At 37.4% G+C, this 27,273-nt stretch overlaps 3 protein-coding genes across 3 annotated transcripts; 2 read left to right on the top strand and 1 right to left on the bottom strand.

Annotated features, from left to right (window-relative positions):
* Positions 1–315: 315 nt before the first annotated feature.
* On the top strand, positions 316–3,918 carry LOC139136611 (putative acyl-CoA synthetase YngI). Its single transcript, XM_070704375.1, has 2 exons — positions 316–628; positions 1,364–3,918. Exon 2 carries the CDS (start codon positions 1,384–1,386, stop codon positions 3,049–3,051), a length of 1,668 nt encoding a protein of 555 aa, XP_070560476.1. The 5' UTR covers positions 316–628; positions 1,364–1,383; the 3' UTR covers positions 3,052–3,918.
* A 1,527-nt stretch (positions 3,919–5,445) lies between these two features.
* Positions 5,446–15,555, top strand: LOC139136609 (AP-2 complex subunit mu-like). The gene is given in 11 exon segments (XM_070704373.1): positions 5,446–5,497; positions 6,510–6,634; positions 7,409–7,632; positions 7,635–7,673; positions 8,579–8,661; positions 9,277–9,412; positions 9,933–10,065; positions 11,004–11,126; positions 11,719–11,854; positions 13,876–14,085; positions 15,249–15,555. Coding segments are annotated over 10 exon segments (1,293 nt in total). The 5' UTR covers positions 5,446–5,497; positions 6,510–6,560; the 3' UTR covers positions 15,384–15,555.
* A 5,297-nt stretch (positions 15,556–20,852) lies between these two features.
* On the bottom strand, positions 20,853–26,081 carry LOC139136610 (zinc finger protein 718-like). The gene is made up of 2 exons (XM_070704374.1): positions 25,946–26,081; positions 20,853–23,160 (listed from the first exon to the last, which is right to left on the bottom strand). Exon 2 carries the CDS (start codon positions 22,609–22,611, stop codon positions 21,550–21,552), a length of 1,062 nt encoding a protein of 353 aa, XP_070560475.1. The 5' UTR covers positions 22,612–23,160; positions 25,946–26,081; the 3' UTR covers positions 20,853–21,549.
* Positions 26,082–27,273: the final 1,192 nt, after the last annotated feature.

The raw sequence follows: 27,273 nt of genomic DNA, 5'->3' as shown, positions 1-27,273 counted from the left end.
TGACAGGAAAACTGGATACACATATCGTTGGCTTTAAAAAGTCTGTCTTGTATATATAGCAATGTACACGTTATTGCAATACAAAATAGGAATTTAGTGTTAATCCTTCGTAAAAATGTTTTTGGAAGGTCAAAATTACGGCGCACAGTCAATCATTCTATGACGGTAGCGCCAACAGAGGTGTTCGTAGCCTTCGACCTTGTCTCAGTGGCAGTGCCCTTTCTTGCACAACCACTAATGCTCGGCCCGCATATCCGCTTAATGTCGCCCGACCGCTGACCGCAATGCTATAAAGCGCCTGCGGTGGCATAGATCAGCAATATACAACAAGCTACTAAAATGTATCGTAGCCTAATCTAGTGTTTGTTTACTTATCAAAACAGAAATACAACTTTTCGCAGCGAATTATGGGATGCACAACCCACTATATGGTTCATGGTCCCGTTGACTGTTCACTTTGAAAAACGCTGAAGCACAGTTTCGACTCAATATTTCAGCCGCCTTTCACATTGACCATAGAGATTCAAGGTTTTGTTTCTTGGTTGCAAGCACCATTTTCGGAGGGGGACCAAGTCCACAGATTTATTACCTGACAGAGATTGTACATGCTTACAATTCAGCGATAAAGGTAAGGCAAAGTCAGAGGAGAATGAATATTTGTCAAGACAGAGGGTCATGATAAGGACCACTCCTTAGTTTGAACTCAGTACCATGATCAAAGGATCATTTTCGGCCAAATTTTTCGTCGTTGAGCATAGTAAAATGTACGGCAAACAATACAGTTTGTGCAAGCAATTCTTTTATGAAGTTATGCATACCGCTTCAAGGGCTTCATGACCTGACACGTATCAAAATTGATATTCTACTGAAATTATTTCAAGTATGGTTGAACTTTGTTACGCATCTATAAAGTATCGGGAGGCATCGAATGACTAGGTTGACCCCGCATGACCTTCGATAAGATTGCAGACCCGTCTACAGCCTGGGCTGATAGGCGCAAACCCCGCTTGATACTCATTCCTACATTGAGAGAAACAATCCCATTTTAATATAATGACATTGGTTTGTTTCGTGTGATATAAGACACACTTTACATTCATTATTTTGACTTTGAACTAGTTCGAGACCAACTCGGAAACTACTATGTACTTTTACGTAAGAATTAAGGGTAAAAATTGCACGTAAAGATATGTTCGAAAACATGTTACAATACATCTTCCATTTTTATTTATGTTACAATTTAAGCATATAGTCAGACCGCTTACTACAAGTATGATTTGGAAATTAATTTCACTGTGATTCTTAGGTAGTACGTGGCGGTACAAACTGCCAGATATCATTAACTTGCTTAATTATATTTCAGACACTCAAGGAAGGCAAACCATGCAGGGTTTAAAGTTAACGAAGAGCTATTGCTATAATGCAAACACCGTCAGACTAGACGGACTTCCGATTGGTCAGATGTTTGACCGTACTGCAGATAAATATCCCGACAGAGAGGCGTTCGTATTTCCCGATGATGATGTAAGAATAACATATGGCGAATTGAAGAAGAAGATAGACAAGTTTGCGTGTGGGTTGATAGCTGTGGGTTTCAATCACGGTGACCGACTGGGTATTTGGAGTGACAACCATCTGGAATGGGTCATTGTTCACTTTGCTGCACTTAAAATAGGGCTGGTTTTGGTACACCTGCAAACAGGGATCTCCAAAGGGCAGGCTGAGCATGTCTTGCATAAGACGCAGTGCTCTGGTCTTGTGATGGGATTATCAACGAGAGATTTATTTTCCGTGATTGCTGACGTCATTCCCGAGTTGATGGAAAGTTCGCCGGGAAAAATATCAAGCAGTGAATACACAAGCTTTCACACCGTTATCAACCTAGAAAAACAGGCAAGAAATGGAATGTATCAAATGTCAGAAATCCTGGAATTAGGTGAGAGCGTCGGGGAGGAGAAACTCCGTGAGAGGATGGAGGCTGTGGATTATGATGACGTCAGTAACATATTCTTTACGTCTGGTAGCACAGGCTTTCCAAAAGCTGTGGTACATACCCATCACAATCGTCTGAGATCAAGGGCTGCTGTTTCATATGTCGACGAACATGATAATAGAGTGTTTTGCATGTCACCGTTCACACATGTCGGTGGCTCAGAATGGCCTCTGCTTGGCGCTGCAGTTATTGGTAAAACATACATCATTGGCCCTCTGCGATGGCGAGTCCCTGACATCATCAGGTGTTTGCAGGAGGAGCAAATTACAGCGTTGTTTTTCTTGCCGCATATGTTGTATGACGCCATCAGTTATGTGAAAGCAAATGCTGTACAGCTTCCAGCCCTTCAAGCAATTGTGACAGGAGGAAGCATGATGCCAGACAGCCTCCTCACCACTGCAGCTGAAGTTTTTGACGCTAAAGTGTTTCGTGCTTACGGTTCAACAGAAACCCTAGGAATCCTACGACAAAACCCGGCCTCTCCATTAGCCATAACAACCAGCAAAGATGGCTATCCTAGCGCTGGTTGTGAAGTGAAAATTGTGAACGAACAGGGACATGTTCTACCAGTTGGTATTTGTGGAGAGATGTGGTTCAGGTCCTTCTTTACTTTCATCTATTATCTCGGAGATGACGAGAAAACACGAGAAGTAAAGAAGCCCGATGGTTGGTTTTGCAGTGGTGATGTTGGTGTGATGGATGAATCAGGGTATTGTCGCGTCATGGGCAGAAAAACAGACGTCATCGTACGAAGCAGCATCAATATCTACCCTGTGGAAATAGAAGTTGTTCTCATCCAGCATCCGAGCGTCTTGTTAACATCGGTTGTCCCTCTGCCAAATGTAAGATTGAACGAAGATATCTGCGCATGCGTCATCCTGAAAGATGGTGAGACGGCTTCTACCGAAGATCTGAGAGATTTCTGTCGTAGTCAGGTTCATCAGGATTATCAACCGGATTATATCCTGATCTTCAAGGAATTTCCCAAAATAAATTCACAAAAGATTGACAAGGCAGCCTTAGCTAACGAAGCTCGAAAAGTTATCAGCAGCGAATAAAAAGAATGATAGTGTTCAGTTTTAAAATAAATATGTACGCGCTGTCCTTTCATATGAAATAGATTCATTAAGAGCCCGCGTGCCCTTTCTCTTGTCAATTTTCTTTTCCTTCAAAGTGAATTTAGTTTGTAAAGGCTGTTCTTCGCAGTGGAAAATGCAGCATCAGAATACGTATGTCCACTATAATGATTATTTATACTCTTTGGCAATTGCTTACTCGAAACTTTTCTATTAAATACATCAACCTTCTGTATATCTATTACTTTTTCTGTTCTCTGCACAATAGTACAGTTCATTCTATAGTGTGAATCTGTTCAACTTTCAGTTTCCATTTGCTATACATTTGACAGACAAGTCTCCAAATGGTAGCCATATACCGAAAATGGGACACTGTTGATGCACAAATTAAATTCATCTCTCTCCCTATTTCCGTGAATGTGAATAATGCCGAAAATGAAATAAACAAAATAATTTAAACTCTTTATTTGTCTTTGTATACTGTGTCACAATTTTATGGTATTTTTATGGTATTTCTTCAGCGTTTCGACCATAATAAGTTTCCCTTCCCTATTCTTCGAAAGCTAAATTTTCCATACAGTAACAGCAGCAGGTCTGCAGTAAACACGATCGGAACTAATTTGGGATAATTGGATCTTCGTGTTTTTCAAATTTCTCAAAAATGGTAGGTGCCTTAGTGCTGAAAGTTGCAATATTACAAATTACCTATGATAAAAACAAGTGAGTAACGTAAAAAGAAAAGCAAATGAGCTTACATTTGCAGATTTTAAAGACATCAGTTCACCATCCAATTATCCCAAATTAGTTCCAATCGTGTAAGTAACAGTAAGTCGAGTTGCTTAAAAACAAATTATGAGATGTATTTTGAAATTCAAAGTATACTATTAAACTAAAATTGTTTCAGCTTATTTTCTTGTGTACTCATTGTTGCCTATATCATATGTACTGAATTTGTAAAGAAAATGACAATATTTTTATTTACTGTAGTATTCGCTGTGGCACTAGTGTATAGAGTATTAATTTTTCACGCAGTAACCATTCACTTGAATGTCGAAAGTAATGGTACTACAGAATAAAAGACACACAGTCACCCATTCCTTGTCTCAGTGCTTGAAGTATTCAAAGACAAACTGTCGTGATTTCAGCTACACATCAATTACATTTTCTGGTGAAGTAGCGCTTTCATGCCATATCACTATTGTTATAGATTTTGTTAATTAGGAGAATAGACAGTCGATCACTTTTCTCTGTATTGTTAGTAGTGAATAATTCTGTTTGTTTGTTTGTTTGTTTGTTAGTTTGTTTGTTTGCTGTTGACCTAGCTTGTAATTGTTAAAAGAAACGTATATGGCACAATTGTTACTTCAGTTTTACTAGTGAACATTTGAAAATAGCTGCTGTTTATCACAATTTTGAAAAAACTGTCGATTACGAAGGTGTAAATCAGTCTAACTCTTTTATCTGAAATGTACCATACCACACTCTTTGTTAGCGTGTGATGAGTAATAAAAGATTGATTTAATCAAAATATTTCATAGGTTCGTGTTGACTTCATATTTTAGCAGTAGTCACAAGATCAATGAAAAGTTTTGCAAATTTACCGAAACCCAAAATACAACTTTTTATTGATATTTTTAATTGACATAGGCCTATTATGAGAGAGCTGTAGTCGAGTAAGCAGCTTCAGATAATGTAAATCAGAAAGGTCATACGTCATAGAAATTTTCGTTGTTTTCCTGATGACGAATAAGTCCCCCTGACAGTTTGGCTAATGTTGCCGAGGAGGTATGTGAAACAATATATGATTTAAAATTTGTCCGGGCCTTCTTTCACAAAATATTGCAGTTCAATTAAATTCACCTTCAATCACAATGGCAGTATATGCCTCTGAGTTTTAGGCCTGTAACAATCTCGGAAAAAATATATCAGACGCCGACAAACCAGCTACAGCTGCAGCTAGAAGGTTATAATATAGAACTTCATTTGGCATCTTAGGTGATTACATGACTGAAAGTTTCTAAAATGTCTACAATCAATCAATCAATCAATCAATCAAGAGAGAGGAGAGAGAGAGAGAGAGAGAGAGAGAGAGAGAGAGAGCCACACGTACATTTTCTTATAGCAAGAAATACATCAATATACTGTTATACATTACGCACAGAATTAGGCCTATTTTGTTAGTAATTTGACACCATATCGCTACTCTTGCTATGTGCACTATTAAGTGTTAAATACGTCAACATACGTCAACATCCTTGGCGCTTTGCAGGAGACTTATTTTATGGAACGTTGAACGAAAAACATGGTTCTCCGACGGATCCGGGCAAAGAGCTTGGTGGACTCTTAATTATGCGTCACGTGACCAATCATTGGTAAAATTACCCGGCATGCCGTGCGTCACAAGTCAAGAAAATGGCAGCCATATTAGGTGAGTAGCGAGGCGTTGGCAGTCGAGATTTTCCGATTCTTTTCTCTAGTAACATGTTTCATAACGGGGTTTTGCGTTTAAAGTGTACATCTGATCGAATGATTGCGCATGGAATCCTAAATTGACACGTTTTGTTCATTTGATGGGATAAAATCGCTCACTTCCGGCTGGACCTCGCCGGGAAATGGGAGGCGGTGCAGTCTTGCAGTAACTCTCGTGGCACAGCAAGTCCTCTTCGGCAAGCCGCGATTTCACTCTCTGGTAAATGTTTACAGTCGACGACACACTCGGAAAATTTGAATCGATGTTGCATGAATTTAGACAATCTGATAATGGTCAATGATTCGGATTCCGTTAATTCAATAGTGCAGAACTGTAGTATAGTAGGGTACTATGAACGCTAAAGGTGTGTACATTAAACCGGCGGAAGTGATTCGGTGGGCGTAGAACGGGGAGTTGCCAAACTCATAATCGAATCTAACATTAAATTCTTATGTTTGTTTTTTTTTCTTTGAGATATAAAATTTTGTTCCACGTGATTAATAGATGACTTAACAGCACAATGCTACACCACCCTTGGATTTTTTTGTGCGACTCAGTCAATACTATTATTACGGGAGGTTTCAAAATTGTGTAGTTCTATCAGATCATATACTGTACGTGTCATGCTGTTATGAGCCCATGGGCCGTGCAATGGCTTTTGCGACCGATTGTTAGTGACTTGCAAGTACCTATTTAATCTTCTACAAAGCTAGTATTCAATGTCAAAGCATATTTCAGCTGACAAGTATGTTACCCCTTGGGACATAAATGAATTAGCTAAAGTCGTGAGAATGATAACGTAAATTATTTGAACCTCCAGGTAACTTCTTTGTAAGCTTGTCTATGATGTATTCTGAGGAATCTACTTGTTTTTCTCAGTTCTGCTTGTGATAAAGTCTTTGAGAAGAAGACAGTGCTTGTGTAAAATTATTACTATGAAGCACTTACATTCAATTTCCATTCTTTATAGCAAGATAGCATGTGAGAGTGGAAAGCATGGTGATTGGATAAAACAGCAAACATGATTGGCGGTCTTTTCATATATAATCACAAGGGGGAAGTACTTATATCAAGGGTTTACAGAGATGATATTGGGTAAGTATTATATCTCAACAATTATTAACATTACAGTAGTAATCATGATTTGAAGTCATGTGTTTGAAGTTGTGAATTTTACTCTGTACCATTACAAAGTAAAGCATGCATGATTTTGCCTATAAAGGTGTAAAAAATGGTGTGTTTTTATGATGATATTGATTGTGAACAAAGTCAATACAAAGTGTAATTTACACAAAATATATATTAGTATGGAAAATTAGAAGGTTGCAGTGGCATATAGCAGTTAAAAATGAACTCTTGGTGTCATTGGTAAATGGTTTTGAATAAAAAAGTGTAGTAATTGTGAAGTAAGCAGTGTTGTCTTGAAATTTTATAATCTCTTCTTAGACTTTTACTCAAAAGATTGCAGTTCAAACACATGCCACAGTGCAAGTTACCCTTATGTTTTAACATAATAGATAGAATTTGAGATTCTTCTCATCAAATCTTCACAAATAAAGTAGTAGGTACTTGCCATTTATCTGGACAATTCCTCAAAAGTTTGTAACTCATGTACCAAAGACTTCATCATACTATATAAGTATTCTGACAGAAAGAATATACTTGATTGCTTTACATTTATACGTTGCAATCAAATTGATCTGCAGTTACATAGTTTGTAGAGTAGGAAAAAAATTCTAAAGTCGTTTAAAAAATATTTGAAATAGTTATGAAGCCTATAAAGATTTTTGAATATCTGTGTAATCTTATTAGCTGGTTTTAGTGTCATTTATTAAGTGACTTCATATTTTTCAACTTTTTGTCCTTAAGTCGGCATGCCGTTGATGCATTCCGTGTCAACATCATCCACGCCCGTCAACAAGTACGATCACCGGTGACCAACATAGCACGTACAAGCTTCTTCCATATTAAGCGTTCCAACATATGGCTTGCTGCCGTTACCAAACAGAATGTCAATGCCACTATGGTGTTTGAATTTCTTATCAAGATGGTTGAAGTTATGCAGTCATATTTTGGCAAAGTCAACGAAGACAACATAAAAATAACTTTGTGCTGATCTATGAATTGCTTGACGGTAAGTTCAAAACTTTTTCAAATATAACATAAATAATGCATGAAAAACATGTTTTGGATCGTTGCATTTTCAGTGAACCCTTTGAACCCTGACCCCCCTTGTGACCTATGATGTCATATGGACATTTTTTTCTGAGCCTTGTTCAAAGGGTTAACCCTTTGAGCGCCAAAGTCTATTTTTGTCCCCTTTATAAATTAACCCCCTGTCAATTTTTCTCAAATTTTTGTCAAAATTTTGAGAAAAAAATGTAGCAAATAAAACGTGATGTCCATTTTGTCCAAAATTATCAAAAAGTTACAGAAAAATTCATAAAAATTGGTAAAATGTTGTACTAAAATTTTGGCGGGAGAAAATTACAGCGCTCAAAGAGTTAATAATGAATTACTTTCACATCTGTCTATGACCGACTTCCTGACAGACAGACTGATGATTGATTGATTGATAAACAAGTTTAATTTAATTGAATGGATCTGTTGGTGATCATTGAATGCCCCAAAATATAAGAAACTAAAGTCCTAATAGTGTGCTTGTTTATGTTTTGACAATGCACACCATCATGAATAGGTGGAATTATAATATGAAACAAATTCATGTAAAGTTGGAAGATTGATGTTGTAACATGGCTGTTGATGGATCTGTCTGTTATGACCATTGAGGTTTGATAGTTGACTATTTAGTATAATCAGTTTTTTTGGATGTTTGATAAATTCATCATCCATTTCAACTCTAAGTGGGAATGAAACAGATTTCTTATTAAATCCAAGGAAATATTGCTGCAGATACAATGTAGCTAGACTCAAAAATTTAGGAAAGGTTGAATGCACTTTGTATAAAGCTACGCAATTCTAAGCTCTTGTTCCCTTTGACAAAAAGATATTAATAAATGTGAAATAATTTTATTTCAGAAATTCTGGATTATGGATACCCCCAGAACACTGATACTGGGATACTGAAGACATACATTACACAACAGGGTATCAAATCACAGGTACTTGTCTTTTCTTTGAGCAACTTAAAGACATGGATATGTGTGTGTATATGTCAGTGTAAGCTTGTATGAATGATATACTGGTACATATGTACATATAGACATATGTGTGTATGTTTATGTAGTGTACCTATACCATGAAGTGTAATCAGCTGATGAAGGGGAAACATACCTTGTATGTGTAGATTGTCAGCCTCTGCTGATGTGAAAATTTAGAGGTTGAAAAGTAGGTATTTCTACAAAGATCTTTCAAAGTCTTACAGAAGTCAAACAGGATAGCGAAATGGCAGAGGATATAAGGTGTTTTAGGTTATTGTATGTATTGTTAATGATATTTACAGCAGTCAAGAAAACATTGTGTGAGAGAAAGAAACCATTCTGAGAGAGGTGTAAGCCATTCTGAGAGAGTGACGAAGTAACTTTTCTTAGATAGTGAGACTGAAACTATTCTGAGATTGTGAGGCAGAAACCATTCTGTTAAAGAGGAAGAAATTTGATTGGCAGCCTCTGACACATCGTAGCACTCCAGCTCATACATTTGCACTTATGACTATCCTGAATGAAATTATCATTGTATTAGTTATCAAACTTTGTGTTTATTGTCCCATTTCACAGACAAAAGAAGAGCAGTCTCAAATCACTAGCCAAGTTACCGGTCAAATTGGATGGAGGCGAGAAGGCATCAAATACAGAAGAAATGAACTCTTTTTGGATGTCTTGGAATCTGTCAACTTACTTATGTCACCACAAGGTGAACAATTCTTCACATTGATTGAATTTACTGTATGAAAACCTGATGAGATTGCAGTAAACATGTCTTCTTCTCTGTAGCAATATTATTTTCTAATTTCTTTACTATTGTTCTTTGCAGCATACAGTCACTGGACTAATCACTTGATTAAATCCAGGAATGATCTTTCAATGAAAGTGATGCCATCTTACCTTGCAGCTCTGTTGATTTCAGACTTTGAAAATAACAATATATGGTTGTATCAATCATATTTTTATGACATCCTCTGCTAATGGTATTTTCAAGTTATCAAACAACATTAATGAACCCTCTATTCTGCTCTCTAATATATATATCTCCATCATTATTTAAACCATTCATTTCTATGGCTTTGCACAAACCAAATGTTCACAGGAAATTAGGGTCTGACAGGTTAAATTCAATACTCAAACCTGTTACAACTTGTGTGCAATGTGTATCAGTAGTCCAGACAGCTTGTTTTATTCAGTCCAAGTAATGTTCTGTTGTTTTATGTGTCCAGGTCAAGTACTCAGTGCACACGTAGCTGGCCGTGTTGTCATGAAAAGTTACCTGAGTGGCATGCCAGAGTGTAAGTTTGGAATGAATGATAAGATCACATTAGACAAGCAAGGCAAATCAGAGGAGGCTAAAACGTAAGTAAATTTACTCTTCAAGATTTCAAATGGGCAGTAAGAAAATAGAAGATTTCAAGAACATACGTTGTTATGAAGGTTTTCAGATGTGTGTAGTTGTTGGTATTCCACATCACTTACAATAACAATGTAGGATAGATACTTGGTAGAGCAAAACAGTAGTTAATTATTTGATCACATTTTTTTCATTGAAAGTTTTCTAAGAGCAGTCAACCAACACTCTAATGTGTCACATGAAGAAAAAAAATGAAAACTGCTGATTTGTTGAGCCTTGCTACAAGTCAGACGTGTGATAGAAACTTCTTCAAATGATAAGGCACTGCGCCATCCCATCTTCACAGCTTAATGACATACTGGGTAAACTTCCACAAAAATTAGACATTCTCTGTAGCAGTTTCTTGTTAAAGAGAAGAAGAGGTTCATTGCCTATAAAGTATATTTCACCACTAACCTATAACTTGCAGGCCTTTTGGTATGGTACTAGTACCATTTCAGATTGTGTTGTCACATTATTTCAGATGATATTACAGCTTCATCATACCAGTGAATTTGTGACATCATCCCACCAGATAATTAGTGATACTGTATCCAGTTATCCAGTATTGCGGCCCCAGATGCTTTCTACATCTACAAATTCACTGCCATTGCCCAAACTATAAAATAATAGCAATAATGCACCCCATCCCAGCCAATAATGGACTCATGCAAACTTTGCAGTCCATAATGTACTCTCCTGTGCTTTGTACATTATGTCATGCAAAGTTTGCTTTCATCCATCATGGGCCAGAGGGATACATTATTGCACAAACATAAACTGCACCTTTTAGTGGGGGCATACTTATAGTTGTCTATATTTGTGAAGGCTTTATGACAATATTGTCTTAAATTGCATTCTATCTCATCAGTTTCTTGAATAGAGTCATCTAATTTTCTTTTAGGTCGGGAAAAACTTCAATAGCTATTGATGACTGTACTTTCCATCAGTGTGTCAAACTAAGTAAATTTGAAACGGATCGCAGCATCAGTTTTATACCTCCTGATGGTGAATTTGAACTCATGAGGTAAGCTTTATCAGCATCTATTCATCTCAAAGTATATATTCATGGCTTTTACTCATGATGTAAGCTTTATTAGGATCAATTCATCTCAGAGTATCTATTCATGGATTCATCCCAGTTCTAGACAGTTACTTGAAATATGGTCTGTACTTTTTGTAAAATTTCCTGACTTTGGGATATGCAATGTGTCTGTTCATAATTCTTTACAAACTGTTCATCAAATTTATGATTGCATGGTCGTACTTTGATAACTACCTGTTCTGTAAACGTATTGTGCTGTTCCTTTAAACAAGGACAGTAAGTCGGTTCGCATCAACTTTTCATAGATGTGCCTGATATCTTTCAGTTGAAACCTTCATCAGTGTTGGTCAGACTAATTTTCAACACTAGACTTTACTGAGTAACTGTCAGAGAAGATCATCAATGTGTGTTGTTAAATGTATCTAGAACAAAAATGTGTACTTTTATATTTCAGTACTTGGTAGTGAGATAATTTTACAATGTCAGTTATTCCTTGTGTGATTGTGTCCACAAGCTTTCTATTGATATTTCTATGAAATGACTGTTATTAATTGAATGATGCTTTATCTTACAGATACCGAACAACTAAAGATATAAGTCTGCCATTCCGTGTGATTCCCCTTGTCAGAGAAGTTGGCAGAACTAAAATGGAAGTCAAAGTTGTCTTGAAGTCAAATTTCAAACCTTCAATACTAGCACAAAAAATTGAGGTAAGAAGTTTTATGTTGGCCTGATATTGGTTGTGATTTGAACAGTATTTATGCATTGATAACAGTTTCATGTCATGAACTAGTATAATTGAATATTATCACGTCCTAAGTGCATTTCTTTGACTGTCTAATTATTATAGATGTAATCATTTTCTCCAAGTTCAAGATTTAAATTCTGTTAAAGAGCATGTCTATCTCTGTGATAGATTAACTGTGCAAATAAAATGTTGTTTACTGCAATATTTTAACTACTGAAGGATAAAAAAATATAAGAAATTATTTGACATGACCACTACCAGCATTTGGCTCAACCCTTTCACCACCACGGTTTAGTCCCTAAGCCAGTAATATCAATGATTTGTGTGGGCCTTGGGGTGAACAGTTTGGCTCACAAGATAGTGAACAAAACTTTAAGCGATACAGTAACATAAGGTTGTCACAAGGGCAACATTTCGCAGTAACAAGCCATCATCAGAAATCCCTGTTTTTTGGCAAAGAATGTTTAGAGTTTTGTAAGCATACACTAAGAATAAAGTAATAGAAACTTCTGTTGGAAGTGTTAGTCAGTATTGTCCATAAGATGGATGATTCTTTTTTGACAAATCCATAGTGAAAAAGGTGAGAGATGTAACACACCACGTTAGTTACGTTTCACCGCTAACCTAGCAGCTTCTTCAGACTGACAACTCAAGCCATACAGCCTCGATCTTTTACAGCTGCTATCTGCTGCCGTTGAGGGCGTAGTATGGATGAGTTGATCAAAAATGTTATGTAACTTGTAGGCCCCATATATTTAGAATGTTCTCTCCCCTCCGTCTAATCCAAATGGCTTCCTTGATCCATCTGGTGGTTTTGTCAGACTCCCTGTCCACGATGTTGGCCTCCTCCCAGGCAATGTTGTGATTGGTGGCTACAACATGGTCTGTGATAGCTGACTTATGTTGATCTGTCATTGAAGACTTCCGTGTTGAACGGGTGTATTGTTTGGATTCAAATTTTTGGACTTCCTTTTGATGTTCTTGGAGGCGTACGCCAAAAGAGCGGCCTGTTTCCCCAACATACGATTTAGGACAATCAGCACATGGTATTTCATAAACTACCTCTGCTTTCTTGTTGGTAAGAAGTTTGTCCTTCGGATGGACAAGGATGTTGCGTAGGGTTCTGTGTGGTTTCATAGCTGTAGAGAAACCAAACTTGCGAAATACTCTCGCAATTTTCTCCGAAAGGCCCTCAACATATGGTATCACAACTAGTCCTCTTGATTTCTCAGAGTTTTTATCTTTCTTAGATGTACACTTGGGTTTCGGGCTGGATTTATCCTTTTTGACCTTGTTTATTGTCCAATTGGGATAGCCACAAGTGGACAATGCTTTGCGGATGTGCTGTTCTTCAATGTCTCTATCATGTTGCTCTGTAACTATGGAATCATTCCTGTCTAACACTTTGACACTTTGACAATATGCATTGATGTGTAGACTACTGATCAGCATTAACGTCATGACATTTCAAGTGAAATTGAACTTGTTGAAAGTTCCATAAGCTGTATCTTTTGGCTATTTTTTCAGAACTTTTGTTTTGTGGTTTCCCTACACTTTCTGCATTGAATCTCTAAATGCCAAGTATTTAGCATATCAACACAACCTATATGAGTATAATCTACATTGTTATTGTTGAAAATTGTGTTCAAGTCCGGATTAGAATTCAGTTGTAAACAATAAACAATGATCACTACACACATACAAGCTGTGTTGATAAAAAGAATAGTTGAAAAATTTCAGCATGACAAACGGATCAGGGTTAGACACGGTAGTTGATATAAGAATCAGAATACTGAAAAACTTGCCACAAGTTACAGCTTATGTCGCTTTGAAGACAGTTTGATGAGCAAGTATTATTAAGTGGAACCCGATGAGCAAGTTCATAAATTGTTTGGCTTACTTCCAACCAACATTGTTGATGTGAAAATGTAACCCTTTTTAAAGCAGGATGATGAATGTCCTCGCAATATTGCATTTTGACAGGTGCGTATTCCCACACCATTGAATACCAGTGGTGTTCAAGTTATCTGCATGAAAGGTAAAGCCAAGTACAAAGCTAGTGAGAATGCCATTGTCTGGAAGATGAAACGTATCGGAGGTATGAAAGAATCTCAAATCAGCGCTGAAATTGAACTACTACCAACCTCAGAGAAAAAGAAGTGGGCACGTCCTCCAATTTCAATGAACTTTGAGGTAAGACTTAGAGATGTGAATGTGTGTAGTTAGTCCTTTGTTAAGAAACAAACCCTTGGATTTGTGTATTTGAGAAATGTTTTCCTGCTTGAAAGATGTCTTAAAGGCTAGGCCAACACTTCCCACAAAATATTACAAATTCAAAACAACTAACATAATGAAATTATTATTATATTTCAAAAATAAACATCTATATACAGACTGTCATTGGACATACAGAAGATGATCCATCAAACCATACGGATATTTTTGAGGTTCTTTAGAATTTCAATTCATCAAAAATTGGTTATAATTCAAATGAAACCTTTTGCAAACCATTGCCAGTGATGTCCATGATACTGAAGACAACATCAACACGTATGATCTCACCGAATTTTGCAGCTTTTAGGTTATATATTAATTCAATATAGCACCAGAGATTTTTTGGCATTCAATGCAGTCAAGGGGCTAAATTCAACGTAACAGTTGCGGGAGAAAATTCACTTCACATATTAAGTGAAAGTTAGTGAGTCTGAGCATGTGCATAATTGCCATAACACAACATCAGAGTTTAACATGGAGGTTGAAAAACCATGAGTATGTCATGTTCCTTTCAATGTAAGGGACTCTCTCAGATTGTCGCATAAGTTCAAGAAACGAAATTCTTCGTTTACATCAAAACCCCCTCCCCATACCCCTTAAGGAAAGTTAAAAAGTGTGAAATGTTGATGTTTGCCTGAGAGTGCAATATAGCATTTCGCTATAGATACTGAAGAATATGTATCCAATGAGCACATGACATTGTCAAGTAATCAATTAAATTTGAGTATTAACCATAGCATGACACAAACGAGTTGGAAACGGTTACAGCAATATTTGTTGGTAAAAGTGTGCAGTTTTGTTCATTGTTACACACAATGTAAAGAGTACTTGTAATCACAAATTAAAGTGAAAGTGAAGTTCACAAACTGAATGGAGGTCAAGCCCAACTCCCCCCGGAAATGAACGAATTTCGCTTTATGAACTTATGCGGCAATCTGAGATGGTCCCTTAGTTTCTTTTAATTTACCTTGGACTGATGGATTCTACAATTCTGGTTTCCAACCAAGTCAAGTTTATCGAGAATTAACATTATAATGACTGCAGATAGTGTTGGACTGATGTGTGATATGATTTGCTTTCAGGTTCCATTCGCACCATCTGGTCTGAAGGTCAGATATCTGAAAGTATTTGAACCAAAGCTTAACTACAGTGATCATGATGTCATAAAATGGGTGAGGTACATTGGAAAGAGTGGACTCTACGAAACAAGATCATGAGCAAGATGATATGCATCTTCCAATCAAATAAAATACGGAGAATTTTAATTAAATTGTAGGCAGTGAGTCTTAGTAGAATGTTAAGGAGATTGTTGTCTATTTCTGTCAATGGTAACATGCAGCTGTAGTAACCTCGTCACCTCAGTTCTCTGTAAACAGGCCTATATTCACAATTGATAAAATTGGATTTTAGCCAAACCATGGTGATGAAAGGGTTAAAATACAAATTCTTCTAAAAAATCCCTGTATCATGATACTTTACCTCAGCCACATATTATAAAAAAACGTTGCTTTTTAAGGTTGAGGGTTATCATAATAATTCTGAAAAAAAGATTTTTTTAAGTTACAGAAATGGACAAGAATCTCCTCAAATGAAAAATGATAATGATTGCAGTGGGTGACTGCTGCAGTAATTTAAGTATTAGTTGTCACAGACACTGTATAAACTGAGCATTATATTTTAGGATAGCAGACTCATAGTAGTAGTTGGTGGCTGAGATCAAACACTGTAATAGAAGTAGTTTCTTTCACATTTTATTAAAGATCTATGTAAGAGTAATGATATTGTACACGGAAGATGGAGTATGTGTTTGTACTTTGTAAGTCATTGTTTTGGAGTGCTTTAGTATCAGGTGTCATGACTTTCTGGGTGATCAAATTGATATTTCAAAAGGTTCTGAAGCAAACAAGTCTTACTGTAAATTGATAATGTGAGTGTCAATTTCTCTATCAAAAAGCAGTAATAGGTTACTAACACCGTCAAATTGTGTTTAATCATCATGTCCCACAGGGTAACACAGTAATTGTAAAAGCTTTACCGGTATATTAACCAAGTTTGCTTTCTTTGTCAGAGGAATTGTGATTTGAAAAATGCAGTTATGTTGTATGTTGGGATATTCTACAGTTGAGAAGATATTTGTACTTACTTTCCTGACCTTTGAAATTGTTTGGGGCTTTTCCTTCTCAGAATCCCTATTTTGATTCCATTGGCAGTAAACATTTTTTTTCTGTGACAGACACAGCACAGTCAAAGAGGAATTCAAAAATCAATTTGTTATTTATGACTCAAACACCAACAATATTGACACACTGTTTCAAAGAACACTGCGTATGCAAAATTATGGGTTAGTTTTGCATTTCTGCACTGGACAATTCTAGTTGTGTATCAATAATTGTCAGAATCTTTGAAGATCATTAGTATTTCTATGACTACCATGTGTATCTCGTAATGCGTCATTTTGTTTGCTACATCAGCAATGAAGTTCAATTTTACTGTTGTCATTGTTTTTACCTGTGAATTATTGGGTAGAATCACTGAAAATCAGTGAACATTATGTACAGTGAGTCGGGCCAGTATTGTTACCTCTTTGATAACCTAGAAAAAATCTCTACATGGTGTGCAAAATTAAACTTGCCCAACTGGACATCGACCAGTGTGTATCACTCTATGGTTTTTAAAATTTGCATTTATATCTTGTGTTTAGCATTTTTAACATGTGTATATAAATCAATGAAAATGTTGCATTCTGGGATACCAACATGGTTTCAATTGACGTACTCTTCTGAAGACGTTAGTATCATTTAAAAGGCATCATCCAATGCATACAGTCTCTGTGAAATCACTTGCCCTCTGAAATCATGGCAGCAGAATTCTACAATGGATCAGTAATTTAGTAAATTAAAATGTATTAACACTAATAATACAGCTATGCTATGTCTTCTGGTCACATTTATTTCTTGTGCATATTAATATCTCAGCAGTGACACTGTTGTATGATTACATCAGCAATCACAAGGAAAAAAATAATAATATATAATAATATTTGATTTAGAAGATACAAAACTCTAGAAAGTAATTCAAAAGCATTTTTATTCTTACCAGATTAACTACTGCCAATGTATTTGATTTTGTCATGCTTTTTTCTAAACGGCACAAGCTACATCAGTCCCGTGAACAAGAAATAAAGTATCGTCAGCAATAAATTTTTCAAAAAGAAAAAAGATGGAATTAGCAACTTTTTTCAAAAGTACATCTGTTGAAAGGGCATTGTGTTGTTCTGGCTATGACTCACGTATTTGGTTCAACTGACCTTGATGTGACATTAAATTAAATATAGTGACAAATGAATAGTTTGTGTATCATCTTCATACTAGAGATGCATAACTTCCTGGCATCATATTTGTGATGGTGACGATATACTATAATTTGTATGTACTGCTGAGGTCCTTGTCCCTCTTGAAATGTACAGCCAGTGTATGCATATGCACAAGGTATTTGTACCTGTACATGTATTAGATAGCCTTAGCTGTACATGGTATCCTTGTGAAAGACTGTTCAGTCTGAGAGTGTGAAATTCCATTGAAAATTCCATAAAGCCTGACACACTGAAATACTGCTGAAAAACAGTTAACAGCTACTTCCTGAACGATTATATTTTCCTGCAATCCAAAAAGGAGTGGGCCCACATCCAGAGCATTGGTGTTGTAGTTCTTATGTATTATATGGTAATGCAAGTTAGACATGGTACCTGCGCAAAAGAGTGCATTATTTTAAAGATCTTGAAAGGCATGAAACATCAAACCAGCTCTTTTCTGTTACTTGTATTGTCAATGTAATTTCCATACTACAGCTTTTAGGTTGCCATCCCAGTGTCTGCATATACTGTATGACTACTGTTTAATCTCCCAGTAAAAGGTGATTGTGAACCCACTTCAGTCTTGTCTGAATTTCTTTTAACATCATTGTTGTTTCAGGCATTGTGTCCACTTGTTCAGCAATTGTGTGCTTTCATTCATGTGTGTGAGAATGGCATTGTTTATGAAATATTCTGAAAATACAGAACTGTAATGGAATGCCCAGCATGTACAGGAACACTACCGGTATACTAGCGGTATTTGCACAAGTACTGCGGAGCACGTTGCAAGTCTCTTTTGAATACAAAACAAGCAAATACATATAGCTATCTCTCTGCAATGCATTCCATCATTGATAGATGTGCCCCATCACTTTATCTTGACAAGAAAAGTCTCGGCAGAAAAAATAGCAATCATGGTATTGCCTGTCAAAGCAGACGACCTTCCTTTGTCGGCACGGATGTCACTCTGAATATATTGATTTCTTTTTTGTTATAGAGACTCCACCATAACTTCTGATTTGATGTAGACTGGAGTGACTGTAATACCAGACTGAGAAAATTCTGAAGGCAAAATTTTTATCTTTTTGAGACAATTGTACAAAAACCAGTATACAGTGTCAATGCTCTTCACACACTTTTTAGGCTTTGTACTTTGCTTGTGTTGTGATTGTATAACTCTCTGCCCACAGTGGTTGAAGCAAGCCCTGGTAATGACTTGTCAGCCTCAGCAAGCCTTTATTACCATGCTTTTCTAACATCTTAATGCAAGCTAACTTCCTGAATTGACAATGCCATGCTTCTCTTGACCTACTGCCATTACATGGAGTCATGAAATGGCTGTCTAGCAAAAGACAGGAGTAGGATATAGTCACAAAGACCGACCAGAACATGAAATGTAACTCTGGAGAGAGTGGATCTTCATTAAAACTTTGTTTCTCCTTGACAGCTACTGTATGCCCTCTATGCTAGGTTCATTGAAATATCACACATTCAATTCTTTGATTCAGGAAAATTGTATTCATATATCCGGTACACATACGCTGGGCTTGAACACACACAGATTACCTGAAAGTCCAAAACGTAAATACTGAAAGTTGGAGAGCACACTGCATGAATACTCTTGAAACGTGCCATTTTAGCCAGTGATGTGGGAGGTTCAGTCTGGGACTTGCACTGTATCCACGTACATGACCAGTGTAATGATTGGTCTGTTCATGTAATTTGATTCAAATGTGAATCACATGACCACTGGGATACACCTTAGTCTGATTTAGAATTGATGTACACCGGTAGCTATCAAAAACATGCACCGTTGCAAAGAAGCCACTTTCTTAACATATGTGTAATTTTTTTTGCAATCATGAGTTAATTTCTATCATGTTTTTACAAGAAAACAGTCCAGAGATTAGAGGTACTCATATTAAAGTTATATCAAAATAAACAAAATATGAGCCCACTACCTCTCAAATAGAAATGACTGTGCCAACTGTTTCACTTGTTAAAGGTTTGTAGAAATTGCACTGCCTAGTTGAACATTATTACAGCACAACAGATAAGAACTATCATAAATTATCATGAATTCCTAAAATTTCAAAATTGCACATTTGATTTATTACGTTTAATTTGTTTTTCGCAGTTTAGTAAATGCAACAACAAATAAAGAATCTCCTTTCATATGCCATTTTCAGTTTCTGGGAACCAGTTTGTACTGGTATATGAGATCTGAATAGTATCTTTTTTAGCATTTGTATTAGAATTTGTGTTCACTTGATTTGGATTTCCTGCACTATGTTCAATTGTCACAACGGTATAACTCTTTGGAGATTTTCAACTCCCTTTCTGCATCATTGCGTGAAAAACTGCAAATTCAAAGGACAGACATCTGTAAATAAGTATTGATAATGAGATAATCATGGAGCCCAGGGGCACTGAAGTCCTTTGGACTTGTGTCGTTATCTAAAATAAAAGTGAATTACTGCATACCCATAATTATCATATAGTTCAGAAAAATATAACTCAATGACATGCTATTATTTGTGAGTGGATCAAAGGTTAACCTGAAATTTGATAAAAAATGTTGATCCATAATGGGCCCTGGCTAATAAAAACCTCCAATATGCACATGATGAAAATGGTTAGTACACAATTGTACTGTCTCAGTGGTGTGGAGTCAAAATGATCTCCCTATTGCAAATCCACATGTATATTTATTGTCTGCTACAGGTTAGTGACACTGGTGATCAAATTTGGGCCATGGGTTAAAACCAACAATACCAATTAAGTTTAAATGTAATAATTGTTTCTTCTATCACTGTATGTGTAATTTGTTATACCTGTGGGGCTTGACAAAGTATTCAAACTATTCTACGGTGAGATTGCTATTGGCCATTGGTATGTGTGACATCAAGGTAGACCCTTCACATTTGACATAAATTTTCAATGCACGCACTGCTATTTGAGTTCTGTTAAAATCTGTTAGATGCTGGTCAATAATGGTAAAATTGTTTGAGAATACCCTGCATGTAACTAAATGTCATATAGGCATGTAATAAAATATTACCGTATTGCCTGAATACATGGATTAAGTGCCCTCGCAGCAGGAGACAATTTGCCCTCCTGGCATCGGGCAAATTGTCACCTACTCTCGGGAACATAAACCCATTTATTCAGGCAATAATATATAATACAAGGAGTTGTATTTTAGAACTAATACTTTGTAATATCTGCAGTTGCCTTTTTCACAGTCTGCAGAGTGGTGAATGGATTTTGACAAGCATGGCAGAGGCAGTGCATGGGTTTGAACTTGGCCAATGACTAGCTTCAAAGCAATTTTGAATTGTAACAACAAATGCACAAACTTTTTTATTATCATTATCGAAAAATTCTTTAAAGTGCACTACTTATACACCTCAGTGCACTGTAAAGAACTACAAAATGAATAAACAACTAAATATATGATGAATACAAGAACAATAAAAATATATTAAACATCAGCTAAATAAATACATAGTTGATAAAATCATATGCAATACTCTAAAAAAATATCTGGGTGAAAGTGATACAAATGACACTGTTGGAGAAACAAATCATTGCCAAAATAGTATGTGTAAAACATTCAGGAATTTAAAGATGCACTTGGTTCATGTGTTTTATTTGGATGTATTTTCTCCATATGTTTTGCAACGGCCCGTTGGCGGTGAAAACCTGCCCACAGATGGTACACACACAAGGACGTACACCTGTGTGTTGCCTTCTGTGTACGTAAAGATTTGTCTTATTACTGAAACTTTTTCCACAGTAATCGCATAAGAAATCATTCTTCTTTGTGTGGACCACCATATGCTCCCTCAGATGCTGTGTGCGACCGAAGCCCTTTCCACAGAGATTGCACAAAATGTGGTCTTTCTCCGAGTGGCATTTCATGTGTCCGCGAAGAGTATATTTTGTCTTAAAGGCTTTCCCACATATCTCACATTGGAAATGCCTCACAACTGAGTGTGATAATAAGTGCAACTTATACATATATTTATCTAAGAATTTTTGCTGCAAGTGTCACATTGGTACTTCCAAACGCCAAGATGCATTCGCTTGCTGTGCAAGTTTAAGGCACTTTTCGTTTTGAACACTTTGTCACAGTCTTCACAGTTGAAGGAAGTTGTCCCGTGAGCCCGCGTGATGTGCCCATTCAAGTACATAAAGTTATTAAAACCATGGTGGCATACCTCACAAACATAGGGCTTCTCTCCAGGATGCACAGACTTCTCGTGATTTGTCAACTCAATCATTTTTGCAAACTCTGTTCCACAAAGGCGACACTGGAAACGTTTCTGTGCATCCTTTTTATGTATTCTCATGTGCAAAGAGTATTCTTTTTTTAATGTGAAACCAATGCCACAATCCTCACACTTGAAAAATTTCTTGGTAGCTTTCTCTTTTCTTTTCTTTTCTCTCTTAAGTTTCAGTGTCTTTGCTTCCTTTTCCTTCATATGCAATTCTGCATGCAGAGTACCGTTTCTCTCTCTTGTTAACCTTTCCTGACATTTCAACTTATTTTTCTGGGACGGAGTTTTTTTAAACCCAGTGCTCTTCGTTTTTGATTGTGCTCCTGGGAGTAATTCTTCATCACTAGATGGCCCAGCTTTATGATGGTGAGATTTGTTAGTATCAGGGCTAGCAGCGGCCCCAGTGTCAAGACATTGAGTTTCTGTTGTTGCTGCTGCTGGTTCTTTGGACATTTGAGTGATAGCAGGATATGCATTGAATTTATGCCCCCGATGGTTCATTTCCAGATTGCTTTCTTTTGTAGACAGCTCTGCACGTAATCTTTTGTCAGTGTCTGTGTTGGGAATGTTGGCCAAATCTTCAGAACTTTCACATGTTTCTGATTTATCAGCTGTTGGTTCAAAATTTCCGTCATCATGGCTGACATCCGCAAATGCCTCTTGATTCTGTCCCTTAATTGTCTTCCTTTCATTTTCATTGTTAAGATCAGTCGAAAATATTTCAAGTGCCTGTTTGTTCTTATCAACTGTCTTACTTGACACCTCCTGGCTGGTATCTGCAGGTGAAAGGTCATGGGACTTCTCTCTCATAGTTGATTGGTGGTGACCTGTGCCTCCTTTAGTTTCAAGTAGTATGGTGATTTCTGATCCAATCAATGATTCTAAATTTTTGTCAATGTTTCTGCCTCAGACAAATTAATAGCATCATACATGGCAATAAATGGAATTTCCTTTGAATTTCTGACCGGCATACCATCCACATCTTCATCCAACACATTCTGATCCACTGTAAATGATAAGCTTTAAGCTGAAAGGGTGCTCCAAGTCTTTTCACATCTGGAGTAAACTTATTTTTCAACAGGATGGCTAAACTCATCTTGGGTTGGCCTTGGGTCTTTTGGAAGGCCAGTTTTACAATGTACGCATGGACACGAAATCCTCCCCAGATTTCTACATCTGATTCTCTCAGAACAGATTGGACCAGGATGGGATATGTGTCTGTATCTTCCTTACAGATGTTGTTTGCGAGTACTTGAAAACCAAATTGTTTGAATAACAAGTCATTCATAGCAGCATATGGACTTGATTGAATAAATCCTTGACTTGATGATAACTCCATGTCTTTTCCTCCAACGAAATCTGTGGATGGTGACAGAAATGGTCCAGAAAAGTAAATACCGGTACTTTTGTATTGAGAGAAACAACAAGCTGCCTCAGCTGGAAAGCACTAACATCTGAAATATCAGTCCCAAAATAATAATACCGGTATCATGGAACTACATGTATCTGGATGGGGTTGGGGAGGGGTTATCATATTGTTTTTCATAAAGTACATGTATTTTGATGAAAATACAATCAACAACAGTAAGTACACACCATCTCATGTATAATGACCATGCTCAAATACGCAGGAAAATACATAAATGTGGGGTTGTGCTTCATCGATAACATGTGCCAGCAACTGCCCATATCTAATTCATACGTGTCAGCAATGCTATGAATGTTGTTATTTGCTGACAAAATAGAAGAACTCTATGTTATTGTTTCAATCATACTGATGTCATGGCAAAGAAATGCAATGGAACACCACAGATAATCAGGGGAACTCAACAGTTGTTGAAGTAGCAGGATGGTCAGCCCACAGGCACTTGGCTTATTGTCAGAGCTCTTAACAGTTAACCTTTTGAGCACTGTAATTTTCTCCTGCCAAAATTTTACTGCAAAATTTTACCAATTTTTATGAATTTTTCTGTAATTTTTTGATAATTTTGGACCAAATGGACATCACATTTCACTTGCTACTGTACAGTTTTATCTCAAAATTTGGCAAAAATCTGATAAAAATTGACTGGGGTTTATTTCATAAAGAGGACAAAAATAGACTTTGGAGCTCAAAGAGTTAAATTAAGCAATAACCCACGCCGCAGGAGGGTATACACGAGATTTTGGTACAATGCGCGACATATAGCACGAGCCGATAGGCGAGTGCTATATGGAGCGAATTGTACCAAAATCGAGTGTATACCCTCCTGCGAAGGGGGTTATTGCTATTATATTATATCAACTTGTGTGTCTTTGTTGTCTTGTTTGAGTATTTTCGTCACTTGAAGCCCCAAATGCAGAAAATGGACGTGTGAGAGATCGATCGTCGGAAATTCTGCGCCCGAGACCGAGCATTTTTATGTTGGGATTACGTACACGCACACAGTATCGTACGATAAATACGCATACGTTCATCAACATTGCATTTTATTCGCATGCAACGCGAACACAATACCTGCTGCAGACACAGAAAACAGGTCAAGAGTTCAAATCAAAAGAAAAAGTAACAATTTTTTCGTAAATTTACATATGAACAATAGTCCTGGTTTTTTGGCATACTAAAAATAGATTTGTCTCATTCTGTACCGCTTACGCGTATACGGTATACGTCGACCGTCGCGACATTCAGAGGTGGTACAGTGAAGTTACAGAAAAACACGCAGTTTTGAAATAATCCAGACGTACGATGACTGCAATTGTGACGAACAGTTGTACAGTGTGTGTAGCCCGATGCAGCGAGAGCTGGACGCTGATATTGTTCGCAGCATTTGATGTCAAATTTTGTCGCAGTCGCCAGGAGTCGTCCCATTGTTATTTTGAACTTCTTGATCTACATCGTTAGGACACCCTGGTCTGTTGCAGCCCAAACTTTGGTAAAGAATATCTGACATACCGTTACTGTGAGGAAGTGTCAATTTATTAGTGTGTGAACGAATACTAGCTTCATTTTAAAGAGCGGTAGGATATATCACGTCTCGATTCCCGCAATATCAAGAAAAGTGCACGGGGCGCTGTCGCCTCAATGCAATAATTCGTCTACATCACACTCAAATGTGCTGCCTTAGAGATGTATTTTATCATCGATCCCAACTTATTTTCACCAAGAGGTGAGTTACAGACCCACACTTTATCTGTGTATCAAAATTCGGTATTCTTTCTTTGAAACAAAGCGGACTGTTTCGGTTTTTCGCGAGGGTCTATGGTTTAGATGGGTACGTTCAAATGCAGCGAGTGGGAAATTTTCGAAAATGCTGGTTTAGGGGCCCGTTTTACCACTGCTGTCAGTGCTAAAACAGTATTTTAGCATCGGTGGAATGAGCTCTCGTCCAATCAGAATGGCGCATGGTAGCATGATATAATATAATATATCTTTTACTCAATAAGAGTGCAAATGGAAATTTGAAGTGACTTCAATGCATGAAATGGAAGGGACAGACACATCCATCATATGTCCGAGTCCTCTGTTGTGCGACAGCAATTTGAATTGGACACAGTCTCTCTATGGATAGCCTAGAATCCTATTCGTCCGCTTGCCTCCGTACCTCGGAGTGGGTCGGAGGTACGGAGGCAAGCGGACGAATAGGATTCTAGGCTACTCTATGGATAGAGGGACTGTGAACTGAACTAAACTTTGGTGCTTCTCACTTATTCTTTATCTGCTCTGTCAATTATGGCATCACATTCAATGTATGCTAATGACTACTCTACCCTCCCCTACATCAAACAAGTGAGAAGTGTGAATTTTGAAACAATTTTACCAATATAAAAGTGAGATATGTGCCCATTGCTTTTGACAGGATTGGAAATGGCCTGAATTCTCAACTGCAAATGTTGTATATTATTTCTTGCTAGCCCAAGCTTTAAATTTAGCATGGCCAACAGTTTAAAATAAGGTCAGCAGCCCTGTAAACTTAGACAAATACATTTATAAAGCTACCATGTTTAGAGGTCAGAACACCGGCCAAGTTACAGAAGACAACTTTGCACACTCATTATTTATATTCATCTCCTGGCGAAGTGTCGTCAGTACTTTGCCCGATGAAGTCATTTTATCCAAAGATGTAAACGCCTTCAAGAGGAATATTGACATACAGTTCCGTACCTGCACAAGACTTTGGTAGGACCGTGTCTTCTGATGCTTAATCCCTCACAAGGCTGAACTCCATTAAACTGAACCGAACTGAACTGAACTGCGTCGGGTTCAAGTTGTGTCATGGGATGACCAGCTGATAGGCATAAATACGCATGCGCATACAGAAACCAAGGAGCCCTCAAACATCGAATCTTACAACAAGTCACTTCAGGACAGGCTATACGTCGAAGGCAAAAATCTCCGGAGGCAAAACTACTCCAGCGAGGGACTAGACGAGCACGACCAATACTACAGAGAAGGGGGGGAGTTTGAGAGGAGAGAATGAGGATAAGAAGAGAGACAGGTTTCGTTGGCGAAGAAGTATGACTTGATCATGACGAAGTGTCCGGCCTTGGCTACGCCGCTTCCCAAAGTCGCGAGTCGGACGGCGGGGTTGACCTTTTGATGACCCGCACAGCGACCTACGCTACCCCGCCAACAGATAGCTGCGTTTCCACAGCTAGAGTCGGACACTCTCGCCATACTCGTAGGTGTAGTATACTAGACTAGACGTATGTTGTAGCTCTATGGTTGTAGACAAGCGTTGGTTTGACCACAGGGGACCCAATAACCTGGTTGTTGTTGTTTGTATTGTTGTTTATGTTTATATTAGTGTTGTTGTTGAGCAATAAAATTCAACAAACATAACTTGTGTTGTTGTATTTCTTAAAATTAATGTAGATGTCACAAGAAACGGGCTCTCATCAAGGAGCGTAAAGAGCGCTCTTGAGTGACGGATTTTTCAGTACAAGCAGATTCAAATAGCAGCTTCTTCAGTTGAAACCAGCAGAAATTTCGGCGCATGACTTCCTTTTGGCGCCCTCATACCTGAAATCACTAATCTTGAGACTCCTCTGAGGAAGCACATCAAATGTAGCCTTGAAAGCCTGGGTCCTCTTTAGGGTTGGCATTAATTGTGTATGCATTAAAAGAGGAGCAGGTTGAGGAGGGGCCGTAAGGAAGGCTTTCCGAAATTTCTTCACTTGTAAGTGTCCATGGTGATGATATTTACACCTCAGTAAGCAAATACATGGGACTCAAATCTTACACATGCTCATGATTCTCTCTACCTATATGTCTTTGACATCCAACATTAAAGGGAGGCGGTCCAAAGAACTTCACATGTGCGACTTTGTTTACATACAATGTATTTCATGCATGATATCTGAATGCATTACTTCAACATATCTCAGTGCAACATTTAAATTTTACGATATTCATCATTAACAAACATGTGTAACTTTCATCGATCACCAACTTATTCTACTGCCTCGATACAGTATTTACTGGGGTCCCTG

This window comes from Ptychodera flava, chromosome 7 (genome assembly GCF_041260155.1).
Source record: "Ptychodera flava strain L36383 chromosome 7, AS_Pfla_20210202, whole genome shotgun sequence".
NCBI classification, from domain to species: domain Eukaryota; kingdom Metazoa; phylum Hemichordata; class Enteropneusta; family Ptychoderidae; genus Ptychodera; species Ptychodera flava.
This window is presented reverse-complemented; position numbering and strand designations above follow the sequence as displayed.